Below are 27,457 nucleotides of genomic sequence, written 5' to 3'. Positions count from 1 at the left end.
TCGGTGCCCTTTTTACAGCTCTGTTGGCTATCACTGCGCCAGGTTGTCGCTCACTGGGCATCTGATGGGCACCCGAATGGATCTAACGGCACGCTGCTGCAGAGAGGGCAGCTCCTCTCACCTCGCCCTTCCCGCCTGCTCCTGGGATCCTCTTCCTTACCTGCAGCGCTTCTGCTGCTCGTCTCGCCCTGTAGTGACACTACTCAACTTGCTAGCGAATAATAGGAGAAAGCTATTCGCTTTGATTTATTTGTAGTTTCGCACCTTTTCCCTCTTTCCTTGGTTAGTTTTCTGCTGGTTTAGCAAGCTAAGCGCGCCCATCAGGGCAACAGGTGAATGCCAGAGAAAGGCGGTGCAAGGAAAAAGCAGGGAGAATGCGTGGTTCAGAGTAGCACTTACAGAGGGAACAGCAGCAGCAATTAATTATTAAATCAGCTCTGCCTGTCTTATCTAAACTACAATCTTAAAAGCATATAATTTGAAAAGGACACCTGACCTTGAAGATGAAAGATTTACTGTTTGAATTAATCTTAAAGTGGTATTTTTCTGGGGTACACCTGTTCGGATTTGAGTATTTTTTTTTGGTAGTTGGTATCTACAGACTGTTGGTATATCTAAGAATTGGTGTCAGCGTGGTATTTTTTTTCCCCAAGAAGGCATGCTTATCTCTAACAGGAATTCACAGCCTTAAAGGGGGATGTGGTAGGGAGTAAGTTTTAATGTGTGGAGTAAGCCTGTTAATATTATCAAAAGACATAGAAAGTCTAGAAGGACAACTCTAAAACTCCACATATTCTGACTGAATAGGATTAAAGGAAAAGTTGTAAATTATAGAAAATGAGAATTAAGTGGGGAAAAAATGGTGAAGACTGCTGGACTGAATATCCGAAATATTGCCTTCTGCAGCACTGAATTCAGGAGGGAAGAGATAACAGATTGAATGCAAGTTTCTGCAAAAACTTTGTGAATTTTACATATGGGTTGCTTTTATTGTACGTTATCTGAACAGATGTATTTAATGAGACTGCACAGATGTTACAGTTTTTCAAAGGCTGGGGATCGGAACAAAAGAAGTACGGAAATTTTTATGTTTAAAACTTTTTAAAATATTTTTGAGTCTTAAAACTAAAATTTTGTAATATCCATTATGTGGAAAAAAAATTCTGAAAGTCTGAGGTGGTACATGTAATCTCAGAGCAAATAATGGAAAAAAGCTGTGATGTGTGATCCAGAAATTAAAAATGTAGTAGTAAAGCCTGTATTCCTTCCATGCATGCAGGTGACTTTAAAACATGTTTTCTGAGTGTACTTTTGTGACTTTAAAACATGTTTTCTGAGTGTACTTTTGTATGTTCAGATAAATCCACTCTGGACTATTTTTCATAAGTCAATGTTGAGGTACATGTCAGCAAGCAATCAAATACTGGTTCGATGGTTTCAATTAACTTCTGAGCAACATACAGTACATTTTTGCAGTACTGTCAAAACGTGGATACCCACAGGACATGAAAATTATGTGAATTTAATTTAAATCTAAATCACTGATTCTAATGTGGGACTAAGAGACTAATTGAAATAAAACCTTTATTATTAGCTGAATTAAGTAAGAGACACCAACTAGTACTGGGATTGTAGAATCTCACGGCTAAGAAATGTAACATGGGGATGCTTGTGAAGATGTATGCAGCATTGCACACATCAAGCAACAAATTTGCTCGTGAAGTGGTTAAAGGATACATTTGAGGCCTTTTCCATGTAACACCTTAAGGAAGCAATATGTGTATGAGGACAAAGTAGTAAACTCAGGAAACCACTACAATGTACAGCAGCATTGCTCCTGTAAGAAATACTATTTTTTTTGTATTTTACTTCTGCATTTATTAGCTCTTTATGTACCTTTTAACATGTAAATATTCTTTAAAAATATTCAAAAGCTTTCAGAGCCCTAGAGCAGTAGAAGTAGTTGGATGAGAGAAGTACTGAAGGATCTGTTGTCTCCATGAGCTTGCTTGAATAATTGCAGGTTTAAGTGTTGGAGGAGGAATATTTGTTCCTTGTTGGGTTAGTTTCATTGATTATCCTAGAAGCACATAAGCACGGTGCTGTACCTGTAGTGATACTGCTGAACTCCGTGGCACTGATGAGGTGCCCAAGTGTTTGGTATAATCATTTATAAACAATTGAGAGCAAGGACTGGTTGTTATGTGATTGTACAATATCAACTGTAGCTACATTTTGGAAAGACAGTGTACTCACTTCTTGGTACTTCATCTTACTTAGACAATTTAGGTTAGAAACTTTACAGCAAGAAAACTGTGTTCAACTCAAAATGGAAACAGAGTTTTGATCTTAGTTTTGTTGTTACAATACTTTATTTTTAGTAAGAGAAACTTATCTCTAAGGAACCCCTAGGGATCATGACCAAGAAAGAGAAACCCTGTGCTAGATGTTAAATAACCACTTTCGGAAAAGATGACTTTTTTCTGAAGAAAGCAGATGGTAGGTTGTCTTTTCTTACGCTGTTACAGTATTTGTAGCTGGTTTTAAAGTGTTACTTGTATGCGTATTGACATCTAAATGGGCAACACCTTCTTGGCCAGCATGAAGAATGAAAAGGGAGAGAACTGTGTGTGTCATACATCTCTGTATGGGAAGGATGGGGCAAACCTCATGCAAGGACTGACTGCAGTCAAGTGAAAGGGACTGGAGTGGCTGTTCCTTGCCTGAAATATGGACAAATCTCAGATACATGTATAGGGCAAGCAGGAAAAAAAAGGGAGTATCTCAGGGTATGGATATATCTCAGGCCTTCTAGGATGTCCCAGAAATAATAGTCTAATTTATGGATTTAGGAGTGAACTGTGCAGGACTAAGGCATTTTCCTCAGTTAAACCTGCATTCATCACTTTTCGTTTCCAAGAAGTTAAATAAGAAGCCAGAATGCCCTGGCCTTTCTCGGGGAGCTGCTGTGAAAATTTGGGACTGCTGAGGCATCAATCTGATCTGTAGGGTAATGTAAGCATAACTGAGTGTCTGTCAAGCACAAGGGCTTTGTACTTTTCTTCAGTACAACAAGAGTTGTTTGATTTGTTTATGAAGGTCAGTGATGCAAGAGTAGCAGGAGTGTTTTATAGGCCACAAACACAGCTTCGTAGATTTCTGAAAATGGATCAGATGCTTGATCTGTTGGAGTTCTTGAGTCAGGATACTTGGAATTCATAGAAATTTGGGTCCCCTCCTGTTTTCTGCTAAGTATGGTTTAGGTAAGATACCTGTTGGCAGTTTTTACCAGCCGTCTGCAGAAATGATCAGCTAGAGTTTTAGGGATTCTTCTGAAATAATCTCTGCAGGCAAAATCGGTACAATTTTGGCTTTCCCAAGTGCTCTGACTTGCACTTCTCTAACACCCCTCTTCTGTCCTTTGGTGCTGAAATATCCATGGTACTAAAACGTAAGAAACCTGATTGGAGCTCAGAGTGAGATTAATATACAGTTACAGAAAACCCTGGAACACTTCAAACAGCTGCCACTCAAATATATGTGCTGGTGTTTTGTTTCTCTGTAGGGTTAAATTTTTTGCCTGAAGTCTCTTCTGTTGTTTTTGCTGATGCTGAATTGCTGAAGCTGTAGCCTTGTTTCTAGGTGGGGAAAAAAAACCCTGCATGTTGACCTACCTAGCAGTACGAGGAAACAAAATTAATTTTGGCACTATTTTAGGCCCGCGCAGCTTTAGCAAGAAACATGTATACTCCCAACAGATTGGACTCTTGTTTCCGCATTTTGAAGTTTTAGTCCCAGAACGCATTCCAGACTACGCAGTCTCCGTGTACTGGGTACTAAGAAATGTTCCCAGGTTCAAGTAGCTTAAATGTGCAAGCTGTCTGATAGTGCCAGTGTCCATCAGGAAAGCACTTAATATTCAATTTGGGGCCTCCTATTGAAAATTCTATGGGAATATTCTTCTGATGCACAGTACAAAAAAGCTGCTATAAAGTGCTGCTGGCACATCGGGGGTTTTTTTCAATAGGGACAAACCCAGCTCCATCAGTCCAAAACTAACTACAGAGATTAGGTGTTTTCTTTTCAAGAGAATCTTAAAATCACCCTGATATCGTAACTTTGTGCTGACATCAGGCAAGTTAATGTCTATATCCAGGCATTGCTAAATAGGCAGTCTCCTTAATGTTTTTGCGTAGTACCACTTTTACCAGAGCCACGTTTATAGCCTGCAAAAAGCAGGTTACAAAGGAAATACTCCTAGTTGCTCCTTATTTCTTAGCCACTTAATTAAAGCTTGCAAGATGAGCAGAGTGATCCTTTACAAAAAACATCCTTTTTTTTCCCCCATATTACCTACAATTAATTGTACCTCTAACTATTGGCTTGCTCAACCTGTTTACAGATTGTGGGTTCTGTACCTAAAACTTCTGTATTAAGATTCTAGAGTTAGAAAATAATTATCTACGGTGCAGTATTTTCTCTGTATGATCGAGTGCAGAATTTGTCTGTCATTAGCACAAACCATCTCTGTTAGTATCACATTGTATAAAGAAAACCATTTACAAGAAGTTAATGTATAAGGTAAATGTCTGTGGTCTTCATCTCAACTGTAGAAGTGCTTTTGTATTTAAATAAATGTCTTGATATTGTTGATGAATTTCCCTTTTTAGATTGAAAAATGAAAGCATTGGTTATCACTTCCTGAAACATTTGGTTCAGGCAGTCTATCGATGGATCACTTGAGACACCTGATATTAGGATACAGAAAACTGACAACATCCTGATTGAATCTTAAGCAAAAGCTAACATTAGCCTCGGTCTTCAGAAGGTGGATTTTTATTTTCAGATAGCAAAAGCATCATTTTGAATTTACTTCTGCTAGGTTGTTTGCACAGTTACTATGGATCTCCCACCCCCCCAAATTCTGGTGCGTTGTTTTGTTTCTACATGGAAGTCAACTCTGCCTTAACAGCACCCTGTGTTATATTTTAAACAGTCAGAACCACGCAGACTTACTGGCCATTCAAGACCTGTGATATGACCTTTATCACACGCTCACGTGAGGCAGCCATCACCACTCACTTTGCAGCAGCCTTGCAGTCCCACGGATCCCCAGGATTATGTGTTACAGCGTGCTTTGGCAGCTGCTCCACAGGCATGAACCTGAGACATACAAATAGGTATTAGCAGCGTCTTAACATCCTAGCCATAAAATGATGGAGGTGTGCAACCCAACCCGTAATTTCTTTCAGCCTTCAATTTCTCAGCTTTGCTGGAGCTTTTTATGAGCATATATTTTTGCTGGATTTTTTTCCAGTCAGTTTTAAACTTTTTACTTAATTATTTGTCTTATTATTTATTTACATGTTGATATTACTTACCTATTATTTCTAAACCTTTTACTTGTTTCTCTTCTGCTTACTTCTACTTCCATATTTTATTTTGTTTCATTATTCCTTGGCTTCAGTGATTGCCTCTTCTGTGAGGCACGTATACCTGCTTTCCTACACAGAAATCCCAGAAGCATTCGGGATTATTTTGCTTAGGTAGGCTCATGCCCCAAACATATAATGTTTTATGTTTTACTTCAAGCCCCATGTTCTAATTAAATTTAAAAAAAACCCACAAACCAACAGGTTATGCACCTTCAAAGATCTATTGGCTAAATTTCTGGGCTCCATTTTGGGTCCAGATGTCTTGAATCCAGTTCTGTCTTCTGCCCTATTGAAACCACTGCGAGAGGGACCCACAGTGCCCGCTGAAGAGCTTACTTACCGTGACTAATCTTTGAGAGTGCTGGTTCTGTGTTTTCACACTCCCCGTCCGATTTCCGTCTTCTTCCAAGGCCTCAGGCAGATGATTCTGTGATTAAGAAAGAAACTTGAATAAATTGGGGCCATTCCCGCTCCTGCCCCACTGGGATCCCTGCAGAGTTGGGGAGGGTGCACAGCCGGGGAGCGCAGCACTCCAGGGAACATATTTCAGCTTTCTTTCCCGGGGAACAGCGCTGCACGCACGTGGGCAAATATATAGAATTTAATCCTAAGATATTTGTAAGTACCTTATGATGCAAGTTTGCATTTGTTAATGTGTTTCATGTTGGACACAGCTGTGAGAATAAATTTGCATTTAAACTGGTGTCCCATGCTGGTCTGCTGCAAATTGATGGTTTTAGCTGGTTTTAGTGGACAAGCCAACAACTACTCGGCTGCAAGAGGAGTTGCATGTATGTGGGGAGAGCCGAGGGCCTGCCCTTTTAAATAGGGTTGAAACAAATCACTTGTAGTGGCATCAGGTAAGCGTTAAACGTACTTCCATTGCAGATCTTGCCAGTTAGGCCAAAGGAGGTATTTCCAGTTAACGGGGAACTCCAGCAGCGGTTGGCTGGCTGAGGGTTTGGCTTGAGGGGTACTTTAACACTTGGAGCTGTGCCGCAGCGAAGCTCGGCTTGTTGACGTAGCTTTTTATTTCGGGCGGTGACACCATAGCTCTGATATCTGTGTACCTGTGAGTACGGAGTACTTGGAAGAAGAAAAATAGGTGATAAAGAACTTTGTGTTTATCCAGCAGCTGCCTGTAACAGGATCCTAATTCTGGGTGCACTTGGACACCACTGTGTAAAAATCAAAGATAATCAGATCCTCAGAAGCTTAACTTTTAATTCCTGGTTACAATGCATTATTCCGTGGAGTTTAGCAAGTGCCAGGGCCTGGGAGAGGCGGACGGAGCGTGTAACCTCGCTGGAGGTGGCTGAAGCTGGGGCTGTGCTGGCTCCTTTGCTGCAGGCCTTGCTCTCTGTAAGCCTTCCTAAACTAAATCAGGAGTTTGACAGCTTTTCAGGAGAAGAATTGCACAATAAATGAAACAAGGTTTTCACGATGAAAATTTTTGCATTTACTGTGCCAATCCTGAGCTTTTTGCTGTTTGGGTTTTTCCTCCTCGTCGCGTTGAGGAGGGAGGGTAAAAAAAACAAAACAAAAACAAACAAAACAACCAAAAAAACCCACAACAACAAAAAGAAAAAACAAGGAAAAAAAAAAAGAAAAAGGAAGACGACTGCCGGCGGAGCATCGGTCGGTAAAAGCGGCTCCTGCTTACGGCGCGCTGCGGGGCGCTGCCGGCGGCGGGCCCGGGAGGGGGAGCTGCCGGCCCTGCCCGCCGCCCCCGCGGCCTCCCCGCCGCGGCCTCCCCGCCGCGGCCTCGGCCCAAGGTGGGCTCCGAGGCGCCGCAGGGGAGCCCGCCCGCACGGCGGGGGAAGGTGCCGCCGATGGGGTTTTTGCAGCGGGGTCTGAACGTGGGTCTGGGTCGGTAAAGGCCCTGGGTTGGTTTGTTGCTACTGAGGACGAGCGGTGCAAGAAACCTGTTGCAGGAGCCCTGCAAGGTTATAGGACACAACTGTTGCTGGAGAGAAACATCCACAGTTTTAGATAGCTGCGTAATGTGGAGGGAGGTTGCACACACCTAAGGGTTGTCAGTAACTCTTACAGTCTCCAAACTAGCCGAGGCATTAAGGGTGCAAGGGTACCTTTACAACTCCCGCTCCTTTCCGGGAGGTTTCTCCTGGGCTGAGGTTCCTGCAGCCCTTAAGGCTAAGCGCAGCTCTGGCCTGGGTGACTTAATTGTGGCAAGGCCTCCTGTGGACTGAAGACCTTTTAAAACTGGCCTAATGGTTTATAATAATGGGAGCAAATCAGAAATAGATATATGGGGGGAGGAGAATAGTAGTTCATTACGTTAGCATAGAAGGACAAAATAGATTTAATTAAGAGTATTTTAGACTCAGATCAGGAAGTGCCAATACTGAAACTTCAAGCATAACCAGAACTTTGACCCTTGCTTATCTGTACTCTGATTTTTTTTTTCCCCAACTATGTTAGCATGCTGTTGTGCAAATACGATAGCTCGTGTTGCTTACAGTCTTGGAATCCAATATAGTCTGTGATTTTTATTTTGACAAATCTACTCAATTTGCTGCAAAGATTTTTAACTTGTGAGCAGACACTAAGCTCCATTTGCAGCTGCTTCAGAAAGGTTAAAGCAAAACAGAGGCAGGTAATGAGAAACTTAGCTAGACCCATATACGCAAAGAAGTTATCATGATTTCTCCCTTATGCATAGTATGTATTTGTACGTTATATGTTTTACTCTGCCACATATATTTCACATGTGACAATGTGGTAAAAAAAAATATAGTGTGAACTGTGTCTGATTACATTGGTAATAGGTAGTGTTTTAGAAATATGTAATTCATAGTTTGGTTTTTTTTTATTTGATTAATAACATGACAGTGATACCAAAGCAGTTTAAACACAATGTGCCACTATAATGGGAAACTGCTGACTCTTGAATTAGCAGCTGTCAACTTTTTTATGGACTCCTTTATATATATTCCATAGAGCTTTTTACATAAAGAACAAGGCAATTGCTGAGCGTTTGCTTTTGGAAGCTTTGATATGGTTCTAGATATGTAAGTTTAAATTAAAAGGAAGTGAGTGCTTTCATGATACCGAATTATTCTTTAAATGTATCTGATTTCTCTCAGTGTGGAGTTCTTGGAAAGAGAGGGATTACCTGCAAGCTTTAAGGGCTATATAGTATCAGGTTTAATGTCGGCATTACCGCTTTACCTCTGGTATGCTGTAGTATGAATTACAGTTGACTTACTTGCTGTCTGCATGCATTACAGCCTCCCTGTGTTTGTACTAATGAACTTTGAAGGAGAAAAACTTAAAGTTCTGTATCTCCATTACATTATTTTTTAAATGGTTATAATTATGAAATCTAAGTAACACTAGAAAACTTTATATTAGAGTTTTCAGGGAAAAAAAGAAAACCTACTTGTTTACCTAAAACCAGTGTCATCTGATGGAGGTGGTATCTGTCTAAATCTGTGAAATACTATGGCTTTTAAATGAGCTCTGATTTCTGTAAAGCTAGAAATGTCCTGAGGCATCTGACCAGTATTGCTTTATATTTAATTAAAATACAAAACCAGCATAGAATAATTTGTTTTAAGCTCACTCTGTAACAGATTTTGACAGGTAATTATGAAGAGGAAAACAAAAGTAATTCAGAAGTAGTCCATATCACTCCAGTGTTTAATAATTTAACAGTTAACCAGGAAGGGGGGGATGTAAGAGTTGTGACATGTAAATTGGCATAAAATTATTAAAAAGAGAGAGGTCCCTGATACAGGCTGAATTGAGATTGCTTGTGAAAGCAGGTTCAGCAAGCCTATTTCTCTGTACTGAATCTATGAGGCTACATCTGGGGGCAGCAATACATGCTGTACTTGCAGGACAAGAGCAGCCTATTCTGGGAAGCAGTTGCCGAAAGACTCAAGGTAATGTTATACAATGTGCCCAGTCTCTATTCCTACACTGTAGTGATATGTGTGTTAATACCAGGTTGAAGCCAAAGGTGAGCCAGGAATGTTTTGAAAGGGAGGAAGAGCAGAAATAGAAATTGCATCTCTGTTTGACCCGCGGTACGACTGCAGCCGTAACACGCAAGGCCCAATGCCAGCTGCCACACTCTGCTCTGGGGCTTTCAGGCCATAAAATTTCACTCTCCTTTTGTAAGTGCCACCTCTGAAGTTCTCTGAAAGTGTTTCAGAGTCTGTTGCTAATCAAGTTCCTGGCTCGAATTGATACCTTGGGGTGGGGGGGAGCAGTAATGGAGCGGAAAGTTTACGTAAGTGCGGTTCGCATGTGTGTGCTTGACAGAAACGCAGCCAATTTACCTGGAAGTTACAGGCCGAAATTTGCTGTGGCAGTAGCCCCCAGGAAGGGGAAATACCTTGAGTGTCTTTCCTCAAACCTTACAGCAATTGAGACTTTCAGCAGGGCAGTGAGGTAGTGCAGTGGTTTTCCATCTGTGGTCTTTCCCAGTTTGATGGGGCTTAGGTGGGGAGAAGGGGAGTGTTGACCTAATCTTGTTATAGCAAACAAGAGGTGAAAACTTTTAAACCTTCTGTTGATGTGAATTGTTGAATGTTTAACAGTCTTTTGCTCCTAGCTGGTTACAGTAATTGAGTGCTTTCCCTTCTAGTGCTTGTGCTGCTGTCCTCATTACTATGTATTCCAAGATAAAGACCATACATGAGACCTGCAAATACTGTACAGCAGAAGATACATTTTCCATTTATGTTTGCTGAATGTTACACCTTCCAAAATGTGTTAGTCCCTAATACTGAGAATAAACTTCATGTCCTAAGGTAAAACAGCAAAGAAAGATGATAAACCTTCTGTAACTTCCACTGCTATCACCTTTTAGGCAGTAGGCATTTAGGGGTCTGAAATGTAAGGAGAAATATTAACAAATAAAACTGGCAGAGTTCTCTGATAAATAATATCTATCATAGTGAATTTTGGTTTTGAACTATGGTTTTTCTTGAATTACTTGTTTTTCAGACCTTAAGCAACCTGGAAAGTCAAGGCATTTGGGACTAGGGAGAAGGAAAGGAGGGGTAATTAGGTTGTGGATTTAGGACCTGCAGATTGCCGCAAGAGTTACAACGATGTTCTGGTGGGATAGGTAACCCTCTTCCTCTACCTCGTCCTACACTGTGACCTTCTGGTTCTTGCTATCATTTGAAACTACTTGAGCAGTTCTCTGCTACATGTTGTGCTCTTCAGTGTAAATAAACCTTTTTCTCTCAGTGTTTAGATACAGTAGGCAAATCCCAGGGGTGCTATCTCAGTCATGGTTACTGTTGGTTCACTTGTTAGCCATTGCTGGTTAAATCTGCTGTACTGTGTAGCTACCAATTGGCAGACTCAGCAAAAAGCTTTGGAAAAGACTTGCTCTGTGATCCATTTGCCAAATAGAGAGTTTAGTTCCTCCTCTGTAATCAAGCTGGAGTCAGCTGATTATAGCTGAGATTTTTCATGACAGTATCCTGCTTGTTGTCCTTTCCCTGCCTCTTTGGTCAAGTGACTCCCATTGCTGGAAAAAAATAAACTGAATCTCAAACTCCTCCAGTTTAGAAGTATCTCTTGTTATCTCTAAACAGTAGGACTTCTTTCAACTATAGCAGCATCAATTTGATGAGGTGGGACAACTTCCAGAAGAGTCTAAAGAGCATAAAGTCTCTTCTGGAGTTTGCTATCTCCTGACAGATGGAGAAAGGTTTCAGTCCTTCAGCATGAACACAGATAGTCTGATTCAGAGGAAGCAGTTGGCAGGTAGGAAATATAATGTTGGATTTTTTTCCATTTCCTTCCCTCCCTACCTTTTTATTTCACTGTCAATTACACTTTTGGCATTGTGGCCGGGAAAACAGCTTCAGGCTGGATTGGTATTGTCTCTTGCTGTGTTAGGAAAGGACTTGTGTTTAAAGTTTTCCCTTATTTAGAATATCTGGTTTAAATGACTTAACTGTAAATCATAATCTCAAGTGATCTCACAGCTCAGTCCCTCTGCACGGAGGCCATCCCAGCTGTATTTGGGTTTATTAGCATTTGCCATGCTGGCTGGTGCCTGGCTCCTGCATTGTCGCAAGTCTCTTGTGCTTGTCTGCACCGAGCTCTCCAGCTCCCTGGCGTCCAGGCGGAGGACGCAGCCCTGACGCAGCATGGCAGGAATGCACGCAGCCAGCTAGGGCTTGACACTGTGCCGGAGTTAATAAAACTTCTTGGGACCCAGAGCACAGGGGTAATGCTGCAAGGCGGTGTCTTCGTCTGGAGTCTTTGCCCATTTTCCACAACGCTCTTGCCTTTGGAAATGCCATACAGAGACAACCAAAGTGCCTCGCTTTAGATAAAAAAAAGACTTCAGTCTTATGCTGTAAAAAAGTTGTTGCATAATTTCTGGACCTATGCCATCCCTAGAAGTATAGGAACATTTGCACGGAGCTGCACCTAGGGTAATGAGCCCAGCTGGAGCTGATTTGTTTCTGCATCTCTGGTACAGATAATCTGACCGTGGATAATTGAGTGTTGACTCTATAAATAACTCACTTTGAAATCCTTGTCTTAAAATTGTTTTCTCTTCTTCCTGTTAGCTTCCAAGCTTACTCCCCCTGTAATCATTTCTTGGCTGACCAAAGGCTACTCTCGTCTCTTGACAAACAGATGTACTATTCGTTCTTCCCACCTGAAGTGACATGTTACACCAAGCATGGATGAAGCCAGGTTCTAGCACTATAAAAAACCAGCTGATAGGAAATAATCATCCTAATATGTTTTACCTATGCTCCAATTGGCTCAGGTGGTTTAAATCAAAAACAACTGATACTTATCAAACATTTGATACCTTGGAAAGATGTTTATTGTATTCATGTTCTCAGAGACCTCCTGTTGCATATCCAATAGTTTAATGTCTTCAGGTAAAACTGATTCCTTCATGTGGATTTGCTTGTAAGTTGGACTTCTAATGATCTTGGTTTGTTTGCTTACTGTCCATGTTAAAACTCGCAGGAATTGTTCCGAGTTGAGCTATGCCTTGTTTAATGAGAAGTGATTTTTTTCCCCAATGAGCTTATGTAAGTAATTATAGAAAGTAATTAGAGCACCTCATAGGAAAAATATCCCGTGTCTTCAGCTGGTGAGCATCTCCATGTTTATTTTTTCCTAGAAGTTTTTCTAAAATATAGTCTGCGTGTGCTTCAGAGAAGATGCATAGGAAGTTGAAACCACCTGCACTGGATGACAGGTTGTTCAAGGCATTGGAAGCGGTAGGGGGGGAAAGCTGTCACAGCTGTGCCACGTTGTGGAGTTCATGCACCTTGGTAGGCAGTTGTAATGGAAATCATCTGTCTCTTCCCCCGTGCAGCTCCTGCCACATTAATACATGACAGAGGCAACATGAGGGGGTGAATAAACTTGGAATGCCTTAGATTCAGATCCCCGCTCTAATTGCTGTGTGGCCTTGGAAAATACCTTTCTTCACACAGCATCTGAAATACTGACCATGCTTCAACAAGTTTTGAAGTCTCTATTTGTTATTGATTACATAGTAGCTTGAGAAAACTGGGTAAAGGCCCATCTGAAAGAAATCTTTTATATAGATAGAACAGATGTTTAAAATTGTAGACATACAACCCTCTCTCCTATTCAGGGCAACGATGGGAAAGCTGTTAGTATTATGAACAGGTAAATAGTTTATCCAAAACAGGTAATTTGTAATACGTAGTGTTCATTGCAGTGAAGAATGGTTAAGAGGCACATTCAGAGGCAGAATACAAAATAGCTGTCACTTGGACTCTCAGAGGCTGATCTGCATCTATTTCATTCATGTGCGGTTAGGTCTGAGTTTCTTCCGTTTGCACAGTTAGAAGTCATAAATGATTCAAGTTAAAGTAGAAATCGTCTTTTTAGATCTTAAGTTGCATGTAAATATAGAACTAAAGAGATTTTTAAGGGAGAGGAACAGATAAAAAATGCCCTACAAACCCACTTTTGAATTTGGGTATGTATTTCAGTGTTGTCTGTTCGGTTTTGTTCTGTAGAAGGTTGAGAGTTTGGTTTCTTGTTTGTGAGAGCTATTGTATGTAGTGAGGGAAACACGAACAAGTGACCTCTTCAGGAATTATTTTGCACGTTCGCTTTGGAGGATGTTAGGGGGGTTATCACTTGTGGGTATTCCTGCAGCATTGTAAATAATAGATTTTATTATCTGTGGCAAATAATATGCCTGGAAGATGAGTGAGCTGATTTGTCTAAAATGTCTGGAATGAGGAAAGATTCTGCACTGACAGTTATGCTGTTTTTGTAGCAGGGTTTGATAAAGCGAATTGAAACTTAAATCTAAGCTCATTCAATTTTCAAAACAAAACAGTGTCCTTAGTTGGGCAGATCTATTTGGTTACCTGGATTTTCAAAAGATGTCAGAATATTCCAAGGGGATGAATTTAATGCCTGGAATGTCTATGAGGAGTGGCAAACACAGAAAACCAAGTAAAAAATTTCATATATAAATTTTAACTTTAGTTTCCTAAAATATGATAATTATTATCATAATGGTAGTAGTAGTAGTAATAATAATAATAGCAATAAGGCTTATGTGATTATACTAATTTTGTCTAAGAATTTTTAACTCTGTCAGTTTGGCTTCTCAGCAATCTTGTGAAAATCAGCAACTGTGAAGAGACACCTTAATTAATGTGCCCCCAGAGAACAGTATTTCATGTGGCAGTAGCACGCTTGTACTGACAGTTGTCACATGGGTACCTACAGACCAGACAGCACTTATCCTGTCTCTTCTGGGAGCGGGGAGCAAAGGACCGTGGATGTGGGGTGATGAGGGTGCTGGGGGGCAGAGAAGCTCAAGGTAACGGAGACGGAGAAAATTTAGGGATCGAACCCACGGATTTTTAGAAAAACATTTTTCATTATTTCTCTGCTTAGAAAACAGCTTGTTAAGAAATACATTATTTCACCAGATGCTGGTTTTGGATCCCAAATAACACAGCTGAAAAAGCCAGAAGGTTTAAACAATAGATTATATACAAGTTCTGCAAAGCTATTATTCTGGGCTAATTTCAGTGAAGTGACTGGGTTTGTACAAGTTTCTTCTAAGGAATGATAAAATGAGATGGCGATGTGTTATCTTGATACTCAATAAAATCTGACGTGATGTTATGCACAAAAACAGATCAAGAACATAAGTCTCCTAAAAACGATAGCCTGTTTTCTCAGGGTCATAGTACAGCATTGTTTCTTGCCAAACCATTTCAGCAGTCCCATGTCAGTCTTCTATGGCTTATCTTTTCTTATCTGTAAAAAGAAATGCCATTATATGTGTTTGGATTAAGTAAAGCATTAAAGAATTATCAATTTTCTGTGATAGTTTTATGATAGATGAGGGGAAACATCCGATGAGTTCCTAAAACAATAATGTATGTAAATTACTTTTGTTGTCATTGTTTCGTAAATATCACTAAAGATGGAGATGGAGATACAGTGAGATATTTTACCTGGTAAGGATAAGTAAATAAATAAAAATGTGTGTTGTCAGATGACCTTGAATGTGAAAGATCTGCCTGAGGCCTGAAGAAAGGGGTCTGTTACACAATATGAAGCATGAGAGGATGGCAATACTAAATTTTCCTCTATTTGCAACAGTGTATCTGGAGTAAAATTATTTAAGTCGGGTGTTTGGAGGAATGAACAGGTGAATTGCTTTTAAATTTGTGCATTTAGTAAACTAGAGTGCTGTTCCTCCTGTTATATTTTGGTGTTAAATGTATAGATACTTTTTTCTTACATCCAACAAATACCCAAATAAAAGGTTTCTATTCATATATAAAATCACCCACAGAATTCTGATTTGTTGGCTGTGCTTACATTTGCTTGAAGGAAAGTACTGCTGCTTGATTACTAGAAATATTTTAGCATTTCACTTGACGTACCTGCCCTAAGTTTAAGGCTGATAATACGTTTCCTCGCTCTGAGAACAAAAATGGTGGAAATGCCGTTACCACTGGTCAGCGGGTAATAAGATAGCAGTGCAGAGGAGCCAGTGCAAAAGCATGGTGAGGGCTGTCCTTGTGGTATAAGCACCAGACATGAGGTGTGAGATGGTAGTTACCTCAAACGCTCCCAGACACGTCAGGATGTCTCACTAGTTTCGTGTTGGCCTACCAGAGCATCTCCTCCAGCAGAACGGGAAATTTCTGTGCATAAGCTCTCCTTGCTTATCTTTGGTAGAGCGTCACTCAAAAAAGGGTGTACTTGGGATTCACTTGCTCTGTTATTTCTTTTTTGCCCGGGGATTTTTGGCCTTGCTGAGCTGAGAAATGTGTATGACTTACAGTAGAAAATTGTCATTTTTTCTGCAGTAGCAGTGTGTCAGGTGGCGAATACTGATTACACGTGTGGAACTGTGTCTTTACAAGAAGTGATGAATTCCTACTTAAATGTCCAACTCTTTTTTTAATCAAGTTAATACCCTAAATCATTAATATCCCCCTTTATAGCTGAAGAAACAGGCCTTGACACCAGAGTTAAATCTAGGTCTTCCAACTCAGTGGTGTGAAGACTGACGTTGTCGCCAGGGCACGGTATTCACTCTTCCATCGGTTTCCTGTCTCTCTGCTACATCAGTGGTACCTTGGAGCTTTGTCTTTAGATCTCGACATCCTTGTAAAAGAAGCAGACAAGTACCCAGCAGCTGCATTTTACATTTAGTGTAATTAATCGCACTATTTGAAGCATTTTTTGCCGTGCTGGAGTTCCTTTTCACCTTTTTTTTTTTTTTTTTTTTTTTAATGCTTTCTACCGAAGAGGAATGGAAGTGTTCTGGGAAACGCTGAGTGTGTGGCTTTTTATGGAATTTGGCCATTTTTGAGAGATTTGGCCTCTTAAGGGTAATTTAGTGATATTCTAGAGATTATTCCTCCTGTCTCTTATAATTACCCTAGCAAACACCAGGTTATCCCATAAATAGAACATTTTTCAGGAAAACAGCAGGTTTGTCCTACTGTGTTAAACACAAACGCCCTCCTTCTTTCCTGAATCAAGAAAGAAAAAATGCAGTGTCTTCCTCTAAATATACACTTGTGTTTTTTGCTGCTTTTAATTTTGCACTTTGGTTCATTTCTGCAGTTACTTGAGTTGTATCAACAATTATAAAAAAAAAAAAAAAAAAAAAAAGAAAAAACCCTGCAGCCGTTTGCAGCGCTTGTTGTTCTTGGCACAGGATTAGTTCTGGTGTCCAACTGGTAGGACCTGAAACTTGGTGCTTAACAAGTGCCTGTAGTCAAAACAGTTGGTGTGTGCGAGCGCTGATCTGGTATTTGCTGCGGCAGGTCATCTGCCTGATTTTTTTACCGTGTGCAGAATACCTAATCACGTTGCTGTGTTTCTCTGACGGCATCTGTGGCAATGTGAATCGTTTCGCGTTCCAAAAGTACATGTTTACAGTCGTCGTAGAATCAGATTAAGTTGGCAGCCTGCTCCTCTCTGTAAGTGGCTCAGTTTACATTTCTTCTTCTAGCAGGATGTTTTGCATAATTTTGCTGATCCTACTCACTTGTAGACTTTGTGAAATGGAGAATCGTTTTAGTGGTTTTATGTCAGAAAGCGAAGCTTGTGTTTATTGTAAATAAACACCAGCAGAACGGTGGTTATTTTAGCACTTGATAATTTCCCAATTATGTCATTTGACCTGGAATGAAGCTTGCGATTGTCGAGCTGCGTTTTATGCAGCGGATCAGTCCGGGGGTTTGAGCTGGCAGTTTATTTCCTTTGTCAGTTTACAAGAAGTATCAAAATGAAACCGACTGTGCTGTTTCCTTTCCAGTGTGCAGCGCAAGAAGGGTGGAACGGTTTGCGGATATTATTTCCAAACTTTTTCGGCTGGACTTGGAATAGTGTTTTGTCAAAAAAGCTGGTAAAGTTATCCTTCGGTCTTGCAATGTTATGCTGTAGTTTGCTAGCATCAGATCCGAGTTTATTTTTGCTTAACCTCACGTACTGGGTTTTGTTAGGTTTTTTCAGACTGTGGCTGCAAAATGAAAGTGCTTACAAGGTGTTTATGAACTCTTGTTATGAACCAGCTGCCAGTTACTGCAGGATGACACATTTCTGCAAGCAGTCTAGTTGTGCAGTTTTCTGGTTGCTGGCTGTTGCTTTTTGGGCATGTGTGGTTTTTTTCTGTTTTATTTTTATTAGAATTAATGCCAAGTGCATTTGCAAACTTTGAACTGGGCTCAGTACAAGGTGGCAGGTTTCGCTTACTATTTACTGAAATTGTAAGTATACATTGCTCAACTTTGCACAGTGAAGGGCTGTGCAACAAAACGCCTTGGGATATACTGTAAATAGAAAAACTGTAATTTATGCATAGGTGGTGTATGGAGTTACCATAAGTAACACCTTCATCAACAAGACTGTGATACGTTACTGGAACAGAATCACATTGTGGATGAGATACTAAATTTCATTACTATCTGCTTAAATATTGTAAATGGGGAATAACGAACAGTGTTCATGTTATTAGGGGCAGTCAGATAAATTCCTTTATGCTATTTTAAGTAAAAGGGTTACGAACTCAAGGGTTGTGATGAATACAAGCTTAAAAGGAGTTTTATTATTCTGTAATGTTTACTAACAGCAAATAACTTTCTTACCTTTCTGGGGTTTAGCAATTATATTTTGTTTGTTTTTACCAAGTGTAATACCCAGCTGTAATCCATAACACTGGGTCTCTGAGTTATTCGTGGGTCAACCTAAAATTGATTTTTGCTCTAGGCCTCTTGTACGCAGGAAGTCAGATCGTGCTAAACGAGAGTAACGTTTCAAAATGACTGGTGCTGACAAAGTTCTAGTGTCGCTCTTCTGACAACGTTAGAGGGATTTTTTGTTTAGTTTTGTTTCAACTACCTGCAAAAAAATACTGAGAGACCAAAGACATATCTTTCTCTACGCTCAAGCTGTATCATGACTTTTTTGCTTTACAATCTTCTGTGTCTCACCGATGGAGAAGACACTAACTGTGAGCAAAAACTGTTCACTTGATTTGATCAATTTTGAGTAGCGCACGTTGGGTAAGAATGGATGTAGGTGGGATATAGTGAGAAATGTTTTTTGTTTGCAGTCCAAATTAGAGATATCTGCAGTTTCAGGATCATATAAAGATCTTTTTGGGTACAAAACTACTGCAGTCCACCTGGAAACATATGGTTGGTGTATTTTACTGGCAACGTATTTACTGTTGTGTTGTTGTCTGTAAGGTTTGCTGTGAGCTAAGTGAGTGCTTGATCTTGTGTGAGAGTCGAGGCAAAAATTCAAGAAGAGACTTTCTACTCAGAATGTGGTTTTGCCTCTTTTTCCCACACGCTGTGCTTGTGGCTCTGGAGCTCATGTTGCCTCTCTGTTGCTGTGCTTTTTTGCTTATGATTAGAAGGAGATGTGGCGTTTCCTGCAAAACAGCTGCTAGTATTCCCTGGTGACCCGTCAGAGAGTATCCAGTGGAATTACAGATTCAAAGGCAGACCTAGAGGACTTTGGCAGCTGCAGCAGAGGTTTTGGGGTAAGGTAGGGGGTTGCACTGTGTAGGATGCAGGAAGGAGGATTGGAAATGGAGTACAAGGGCATGGGAGAGAAGCTCTGGAGATTCAGGGACTGTTAAGTCTCCAACAACATGAGGACTTCACATCTACAAACAATTCAGATTTGGCTGAGAAAGTTGGACTATATCCATGTTTCCATACGACGTGGAGAATCTCCTGGAATAGTTCAAGATCGTTCGCAATGCTACTGATGCGGAGTTTGCAGTGCGCATTAGGACGATATGTAGCGCTGGGCTTTTAGACTCCTGCCGCTAACTAGAAAAAATAACAGATATTGATCTGAAATTGATTCTTTAGAAAGTGCAGTTAATTCAGTCAGAGAGTGCTAAACTTTCCTCTGAGATTAATGTCATTAATACATTAACTGTTTGACAGCAGAAGTCACATGTTGCTTGTCACTTGCTGCAGTGGCTGCACTGAGACAGCTGAGAGGTTGCAGAAGGACTAATGTGGTAGAGAGGATTGTAACTTTGATTGTGTTCTCTCTGCTCTTGAATTTGACTGGTATTTAGAAACAAACTGGTATTTAGAAACAAAACAGAATATGTGTTGTTATTTATGTGGAGTGTAAACATTCATTTGGAAGCGTTCAAATGAATCGGAAAAGTTTTCTTTCATATTTTAAACTCGAGCACACATTCATAGCATTGCAGGCTTCTGCAGAAACTGAAATGCATGTAGATTTAGGTTAGTATCTTATGAGTGATAACTGGTTTTCTAGTTGCCTTGCAGGGTTCCTTCATTTTTAGGGGCAAAAAATTTCATTCTATTTTAGGTTCATTTATGTCCAGTGACTATGCCACTTCTGCATGTAAATAGGGACAGCCATGTCCACAGCTGTGTGTGTTCGAGTTCACCTGCCCTGCTAGATCCAATCTGTCTACACATGAACTGCAAATGAGCGCAGAAATTTTTACACAGATGGCTGGTTGTCTCCTGAATGTGTTAGTATGTGAATATCTAATTTTATAACAACTATTTGATGTGCAAACGTCTTTTATTCACATATTAATTTATTACATAGGCTGTATAATAGCAGATTTCTATATTGTGAGTAATTCCTTGTATATATGTAAAATAATGAATGGACAAATCAATAGAAATTTTTAAAAAACATATGTGACCAGGAAACTCAGTTTGATAGAGGAGTACCACCACCCTGGTTTAAGCAGTTGATTTTGACAGCTGACAGCCTTCTTGCTTTGTCATATATTCCTGTTATTTCTGTTTGAACTTAATTACTGATGTCTGAGGGTGATTCACTACCACATACGTAGTAAGGAAGGAGGAAGCAAGAGGCAACCTAATAGTTCTTGAGAAGGAATATATTAATATTTAGTTATGATTTATGCCCCCACCATTGAGATTTGCCTATGAGGTTTCATGCCTTCAGCAAGTCCAGCCTCCTGAAGCCATGCTTGCCCAGCTCAAACAGTGGTTTTCTGCCCCCTTGGAGGGAGTTACTTTTCCAGCTCCCCACTGTGGCCCTACCTGCAAGGTGTTGCTGCCATCTTCTCCTGCTGACACTACAGTGACGTTTGCTTACATGAGTAAACGCGCAGATTTTACCTGTCCGAGCAGCGTCTGAGAATGCCAGCGGTTGTGTGGCACTGGCTATTTATGTTCTTCCTCCTGTATGATTTTATGGTGGTCATAATTTCAATTTTCCTTCTAGGAAATTTCAAGAGAAGCTGGGTAATGCTAATAATTCTCAGATATGTATCAAAGTTTGTCTAAAACATGGAAGACTTTCTGTAGTCGTGTTTTGGGGGAAGAGGGGAGTTTGAGGAGGTAAAAGGAAATGCCAAATACAGCAGTTGGTTCTGATCACAAAAATCTGACACACTCAGATAAAATAAATACTCTTGTAATCTTTTCCTTCCCTGTCTTTTAAGTACACATTTATTTAAAATAGTGGGATTCACTTTATTATATTGTCATATCACAACAGTGCCTCTTCCACCTTTTTCTGTGTTATAGTAAAAAATCCAAAGTTAATGTACTGGTTTGCTTTTGGGAATTAATAAATTGAGAAAGTTGTCTAGGGAAAAGCACCAAATGTTTAAGTTGACTGAAAATCCAGTGTAAAGAGACTGTTAAAAAATAACTTGCTATGGCATGTGATACTTAGATGACTTGAAAATATAATTTTAGATGGTAAGTATCTCGAATGTCCATCTTTCCAAAAGATTAATTTTAATAACAGAGTAGTGTGTTTCACTTCCAAATATAGCCATAGGGATGATATCGAAGACACGGTTTCCTAGAAGGCAGTTGGTCTTGAGAAAACCCATAGCTGTGGTGAAGATTGGAGTAATTAATCCTGGATTTATGTAATTTGTGCATGGAAATCATGTTTTTTCCCAAGTTTTACTTTATATACAGCTTGGTTTTGTTGGTTACATAGCAGTTCCTTTTCATCAGTCCTGGAGTAATTAATGGGAAAGTTGCAAATTTTTATTAAGCTAATTTAAATTGATTAAGTAGTTGCTGAGAAGGTTGGTGAATCTTGAAACAATACCTATGATTTAACGAATACATACTCTGCGAATGGAACTCTGCATTTCACAGGCAGATGCGTAGCTTACACGGTTGTTGCCACAAATGTGAGGTGAAATGAATGTAAATTAACTGCATCCTGCAAAGGACTTTTAAAGGCAGAGGCCGCACGCTGAGGTGTGTGGCGGGGTGAAAATCCGCAAATGACAGTTGGCATTTGGGGTGTGAGGGGAGCTACTTTTTGTATTTAAAAAAAAATTAAGACTGTTTTGTTCTTCAGTTGCAGGATAATCTGGAGGGAATTTCAGCATTTGTAATTAAAGCTGTGAATATGAAGATACGGAAGTGCTTGATCTTTAATAGAAAATGCCTTTATTTAGTCATTGGAGATATAATAGAAACAGTTTGGAATATTCTTTAATTTTTCTTTTAGGCATTTATCTTTGTTCTTGAGGTATTCGCCTATTGCAGATTAATCATGGATGAATCCTTCTGCTACTGGCAAGTTTTTACTTGTGAGGATGCCAGACAAATTGTCATGTTTTGATTCTCTCTGGGAAAATTTTTCTTAGTTATCCTTGAAATATCAAACTAGCGAGCGCCGGGTTGATGATGTAAACACAAAACCTTCCCTTGCAGCAGCAGGTCACTGTTGGTTCCTTAACCTGCTCTTGGCTGGTGGGGCGATGCTGTGCAAGCTCAAAGAGCAGCACCCACTTGGATTCTTCAAGTTAAGTGCTGGAGGCTTGAGGCGAGGAAACATTGCCACGTGTTGAAGGGGAAACTCCAGCTTGTCCAAAGTTCTCGGTCTATAATTACATTACGCTTGCTGCGTTTGATTACTGTGTCAGTAGCGGGGGTATCTGGCTGATTCCCGCCGTGGCGGCTCTCGGTGCCGGGGTGCCGGCAAGCCGGAGTCAGCTGCTGCTGACTGGAAAATTCCTCTTTCCCCAGCCCGCCCGTGCCTCCCGCCGCCTCCGGCTGGGCAGCCCTGGGGCTGGGGAAAGGGTGTTCCTGCAAACGGGGCGACAGGACTGTTAAGGATTTATAGCGCCTCTCACAAAAAACAACTCCTGTCTCTTGTAATATTTTGTAGTTGCGCTTAAGTTCACAGCACCAAGCCCGTTGGCAGCACACTGCGATCAGCTGGCTGGCCAAGCCCTAGCACTTCTCCCCTGGAGAAGTCTATAATTTGTAAAGAATGGCCAAATACCTGCTTAAAACAATCTTTTTATTTAACAATATCAGGGATAGGACATTTAGGTTTTAAAAAATACTAATAATAACCAAGCCCAAACAATTTTGCTGGAGTCTGTCTGTCCTGAAGCCTGTTCTCCTGTTGTGGGGTCAGCAAGGCCTTGCTTTTTGCCACACTTGAGGTCTCTTGTGTGAGCGTGAATGGTGCTTACACAAGGGCCTGACCTCTAGATGCAATGTTTGTAACTGATATATAAACTTCCTGCTTTTTTGCACTTGCCATTTGCACCGTGTGGAAAAAAACAAGCTTTTACCTTGATTGGTGCTTGTTGATAACCTCCAAGCTATGAACGAGGCAAAGCCTGCCTCTCTGGGAGCGCCGGGAGCAGCAGACCTTTCGCTACTTCTCAGTCTTCTGGTTGTTTTCCTTACAGCTTCCCGTTAAACTTGAAACAAGATAGTCATAAAGTAAACTGCCCAATAACCGGGTCACATGAATTCTTCATAAACCATTATAGAAGCAACCCCATGTCTGTCACAGAGTATTTCACTGAGTCATCTGAGCAGTTGTTACATACTCTCCTCTTTCTTCTTTATGTGAAAGAGCTGGGGCACCTAGTGTACCTCACACAGATGCTGGTGGTTGCTTATTGCTTAAAAAATGATTTGAGATTTCTTGGTGTAATTTTCTGGGAAATTATTAGCATTTATTTTACTATTTTTTACATTTTTCAGAGCACTTCACGGAGTTGATTTTATTTAATTATCATTTGGCTTGATTACATTCACAACAGTAATGAACTGGTGTTCTTTGGAGTGATGAAATCATTGTAACTAGCATAGAGAGGAACAGTTTCCTCTTCCCTGACTTCTTTTTTTTCTTTTAGCCTATGAAATGCTGTAAAGCTTATTATTTTTCCATTACAGAACGAAGACACGGTTCAATGTGTAAACCTTCCCCTTCTCCAGCTTCTCCAGCCTGCAATTCCAGGACATCCCTAGTACAGATGAAACCGAAATCCTGTATCAGCGGCCATAACCCTGTCAGCAGCAACTCAAAGCCATTCAAAACGCCCAAAGACAATCTACTTACCTCCAGTAGCAAACAGCACACAGTCTTTCCTTCAAAAGTATCACGGGATAAACCATGGTGAGTACCAAAATAATAGTTACCAAAGATGTTGGTGTTAAAAAAATAATAAGTATCTCTATGTTCTAGTTCTATGTTCTTCTATCTTTATCAATGATGTGGATGAGGGGATTGAGTGCATCCTCAGTAAGTTTGCAGACGACACCATGTTGACTGGAAGTGTTGATCTGCTGGAGGGCAGGAAGGCCCTACAGAGGGACCTGGACAGGCTGGATCGATGGGCCGGGGCCAACTGTATGGGGTTCAACAAGGCTCAGTGCCGGGTCCTGCACTTGGGTCACAACAACCCCACACAACGCTACAGGCTGTACAGGCTGGGGGAGAAGTGGCTGGAGAGCTGTCTGGCGGGAAAGGACCTGGGGGTGTTGGTCGACAGCCGGCTGAATATGAGCCAGCAGTGTGCCCAGGTGGCCAAGAAGGCCAATAGCGTCCTGGCTTGTATCAGAAACAGTGTGGCCAGCAGGACCAGGGAGGTGGTCGTCCCCCTGTACTCGGCACTGGTGAGGCCACACCTCGAGTACTGTGTTCAGTTTTGGGCCCCTCCCTACAAGAAGGACAGCGAGGTGCTGGAGCGTGTCCAGAGGAGGGCAACGAAGCTGGTGAAGGGTCTGGAGCACAAGTCATATTCTCATCTTATCTAGTTTACAGTTTAAGCCTCTACATTTCCTAAGGGAGAAAACTGGGATGTTTTTAAATTTAAAAAAAATATATATATATAGGAAGAGGAAAAAGGAGGACTGGGTTACTTTTCTAATGTTCCATCAAATGTCTGCTTTTCTGAGATGCACGTAGCAAGTGAGATATTTACCCAGTTTGCTATCTTTAAGGTCCATCTTCCATTACAGTATCAGCCCTTAAAACTGATGCTTTTAAAAAGTAGGATAATTTTTGCAGAGTTCTTAATATTGACTTAACTGATGTTCATGAAAACTTACTGGTTATAGTCATTTATCTTCAACAGCAGCTGCAGTTGGAGCTCATTCTGTATTTTGATAATGTTTGATGCCTTATAAGAAGACAGAAGAAAATTCTGGCTGCAAAAATCACTATTTTGGAGGAGTCTTACATCATGTACTGTGATATATATACCCATATAGGCTTTGAGACTGCTGGGCCCATCCTCCCGTGACTGTGATGATAGCAGACGAGTTGCAAAAATGTAAATGAGGGCAGAATTGGGTCACTTATTTTATCCCATAAGAAACTGTTTTGTCTTTAGTTATCTGCAGAAAAGATGCTTCGTGATAAGGTCACTAGGTTGGTGACTCAAGAGATCTGGGTTCAGTTCCTGGATCTGCACAGGCTGCTGTTACAACTCAGTCTCCTCAGCCTCAGTTCTGTGTCTGTAAACTTGAGATAGTAGGACTTCCTTTTTTTTAAGCATTATCTACTTACTGTGTGAAGGTCCTTCTGTTTTATATGTAATATCTAGCATAAGAAGGTCTTGATTTTAGGTAGGGTTTCTGTACACAACTGCCTTAAAGCAGTAAGTAATCTAACGGAAACCATTCACCCGTGAGACAAAGCATAAACTCAAATTATGTTAAAGTAATAGCTCATGTTTTCTGCCTGAAACATACACTAGTTGGTATGATTTCAAAGAGAGCAGCTTCTGCCTAGCTGTAGAATTTACCTTGCACTGGAACAAACTTGATCAAAATCTAATAAATAAAAATAAAAATAAATAAAAATAAATAAAATCCTATAAATCTGTACCCACCATCTCTGTAAGCATGACGAACATTCTGGACAATTATGGTATATAATTCTGAAAATAGAAAATCTGGGTGTTTAGATTACACACACAGAGGTGAGATAGAGGCTATTCTAGTTAAGGTGTAAGTGCCTCATTTACTATTTAAAAAAAAATACTCCTAACTGAATAGTGACCTTTTCTTCTAAATGTTGGAGAGGAATTTTATACAAGAGAGGATTATTTTTTAAGTCTAATTAAAAGAAAATCAGAAAGGACTTTAGAGTATTAACACTATTGGCTATAAGGCTGTTTCTCATCCTAGTGTTACAGACAGCAACTTACATATCCACATTTCAGCATACTAACTGGATCTATAAACAATATCTTCCATTCTGGCAACAGATGGCATTCTGTCAGTCAGTAAAAGCTGGAAGGGAACAAAATAACTTGAGCATTTCCACCAATCCCTTTTCCCTTTATTGGGAACATCCCAAACATTTACTGATGATTAACAAGGTAGATTTAGCTGTTTATAACTGTTGTACTGCTCTGTTAATACTTCGGCACTGAATACGTCAGTACCTGTGAATTACCCAATTCTTGCAGCTCTGCTGGGAGATAATACTGTAGTTTTATTTACCAGTGGGGAAAAATGAGGTATATTGTAGTTAAAGATATTGTAATCATCACATAACTAATCACGAACAGTCTGAAGTGGAGATCAATGAAATTATCTTTCAAAATTTAGTGTTAAGTGCCTTAGATTACCTGACTTGTTAAAGAATAAAATCAGTCTGATAATCATCACAGGGTATAGAGAGCTGACAGCTGTTGCGGAAGAAAGTGTTTGTTCCTGTTCCATTAGTGGCTTATAATTTTTATTTAGAATTCCAGAAAATATTCAGCAGGTCTGATTTTCTTAAAGGAGAAATTGTCCATAAAATGTATTCTTTTTTAAGATAAGATTATATCTTCCATTCAGCTGTCTGTACAAGCCATAGAATTCCACCCACTTATCTCTTAGAAAGAAATACTCAATTGACACAAATACATTTGTCTCAAAAATGCAAATAGGATTCATCATGTATCCAAGTGCGTTGTGGTTTATCATCCTCAGAAGCTTCCAGTTACTCAGTTCTTTTGTCTGTTACGTTGTAGTCTCGTACCACAAATATTTACTTGACATAGGTTCTTCCAGACAGTTATCAAATTAGCTTAATTTGGGAATTGTATCACTTGTAATGATTGCTTTCCAGACCTGGAATAACCTTTGTTGTGCTTCCCCGATTCTTTCATACAGCATCTCTTTTAAATTTTATCTGTTATAATTAGTAGCAGTATTTCGGCAGTGGCCTCTGCAACAGCATGGCCCAGTAGATCTCTGTTGTCATGCCTGCATGTAGACGCAACTCTTCCATTGTTTAATTCATTATAGTTTTGGTTGAGTCATCATCTCAAACATGGACTGAGTAGCTCTTTTGCTTCTTCACATCCTGTGTTGTTCTAAGATGTGCTGCAGAGGTTCAGGTTGCTCCTCAGCTAATGCTTTAAAAAGCATGATCAGAACGATCAGATGAGAGAGATCTGGAATTGTTTCATTTCTGTAGCCGCTGTTTTAATACTTCCCTTCTTGTAGTTGGAATATGAAGGATTATCGTGAATACATCATCCAGAAATATCTGTCAGCTCTCATTTTTTTCCCTGTATCTCTCTAACGTCGTTGCTATTAATACAGCAGTGCTCAGAGACTGGAGCAGTGCTGGAGCACCACTGCGCTGGTACAGGATAAATGTAAACCATCGTTTTCTGAAGCTTGCAGTCGGGGTGGTAAGAGGTATAGCAAAAGGGTAGAAAATAGAGAGAAAAAGGCAAAGAGTAAGATGACTGGTAGTAATAACAA

General features: G+C 40.3%; 1 protein-coding gene across 14 annotated transcripts in view; it reads left to right on the top strand.

The window, feature by feature from the left end:
* Positions 1 to 27,457, top strand: part of ATXN7L1 (ataxin 7 like 1) — a 122,433-nt gene that overhangs the window by 60,713 nt on the left and 34,263 nt on the right. For 11 of the 14 annotated variants that reach the window (XR_015706208.1, XR_015706204.1, XR_015706207.1 and 8 more), the window contains one exon: positions 23,639 to 23,861. Coding sequence is in view for 6 of the 14 variants with exons in the window: in XM_087763971.1 (XP_087620097.1) it covers positions 23,639 to 23,861 (223 nt within the window). In the remaining 8 variants the exon portion in view is untranslated. Of the gene's footprint in view, positions 1 to 16,718; positions 16,907 to 17,244; positions 17,335 to 17,553; positions 17,696 to 23,638; positions 23,862 to 27,457 lie in introns of those variants that run through there. The other 3 variants (XM_087763972.1, XM_087763973.1, XM_087763975.1) reach the window with 3 other exon arrangements.

Source organism: Nipponia nippon, unplaced genomic scaffold (genome assembly GCF_047370975.1).
Source record: "Nipponia nippon isolate SJK-2023a ecotype South Korea unplaced genomic scaffold, ASM4737097v1 scaffold_3, whole genome shotgun sequence".
NCBI classification, from domain to species: domain Eukaryota; kingdom Metazoa; phylum Chordata; class Aves; order Pelecaniformes; family Threskiornithidae; genus Nipponia; species Nipponia nippon.
This window is presented reverse-complemented; position numbering and strand designations above follow the sequence as displayed.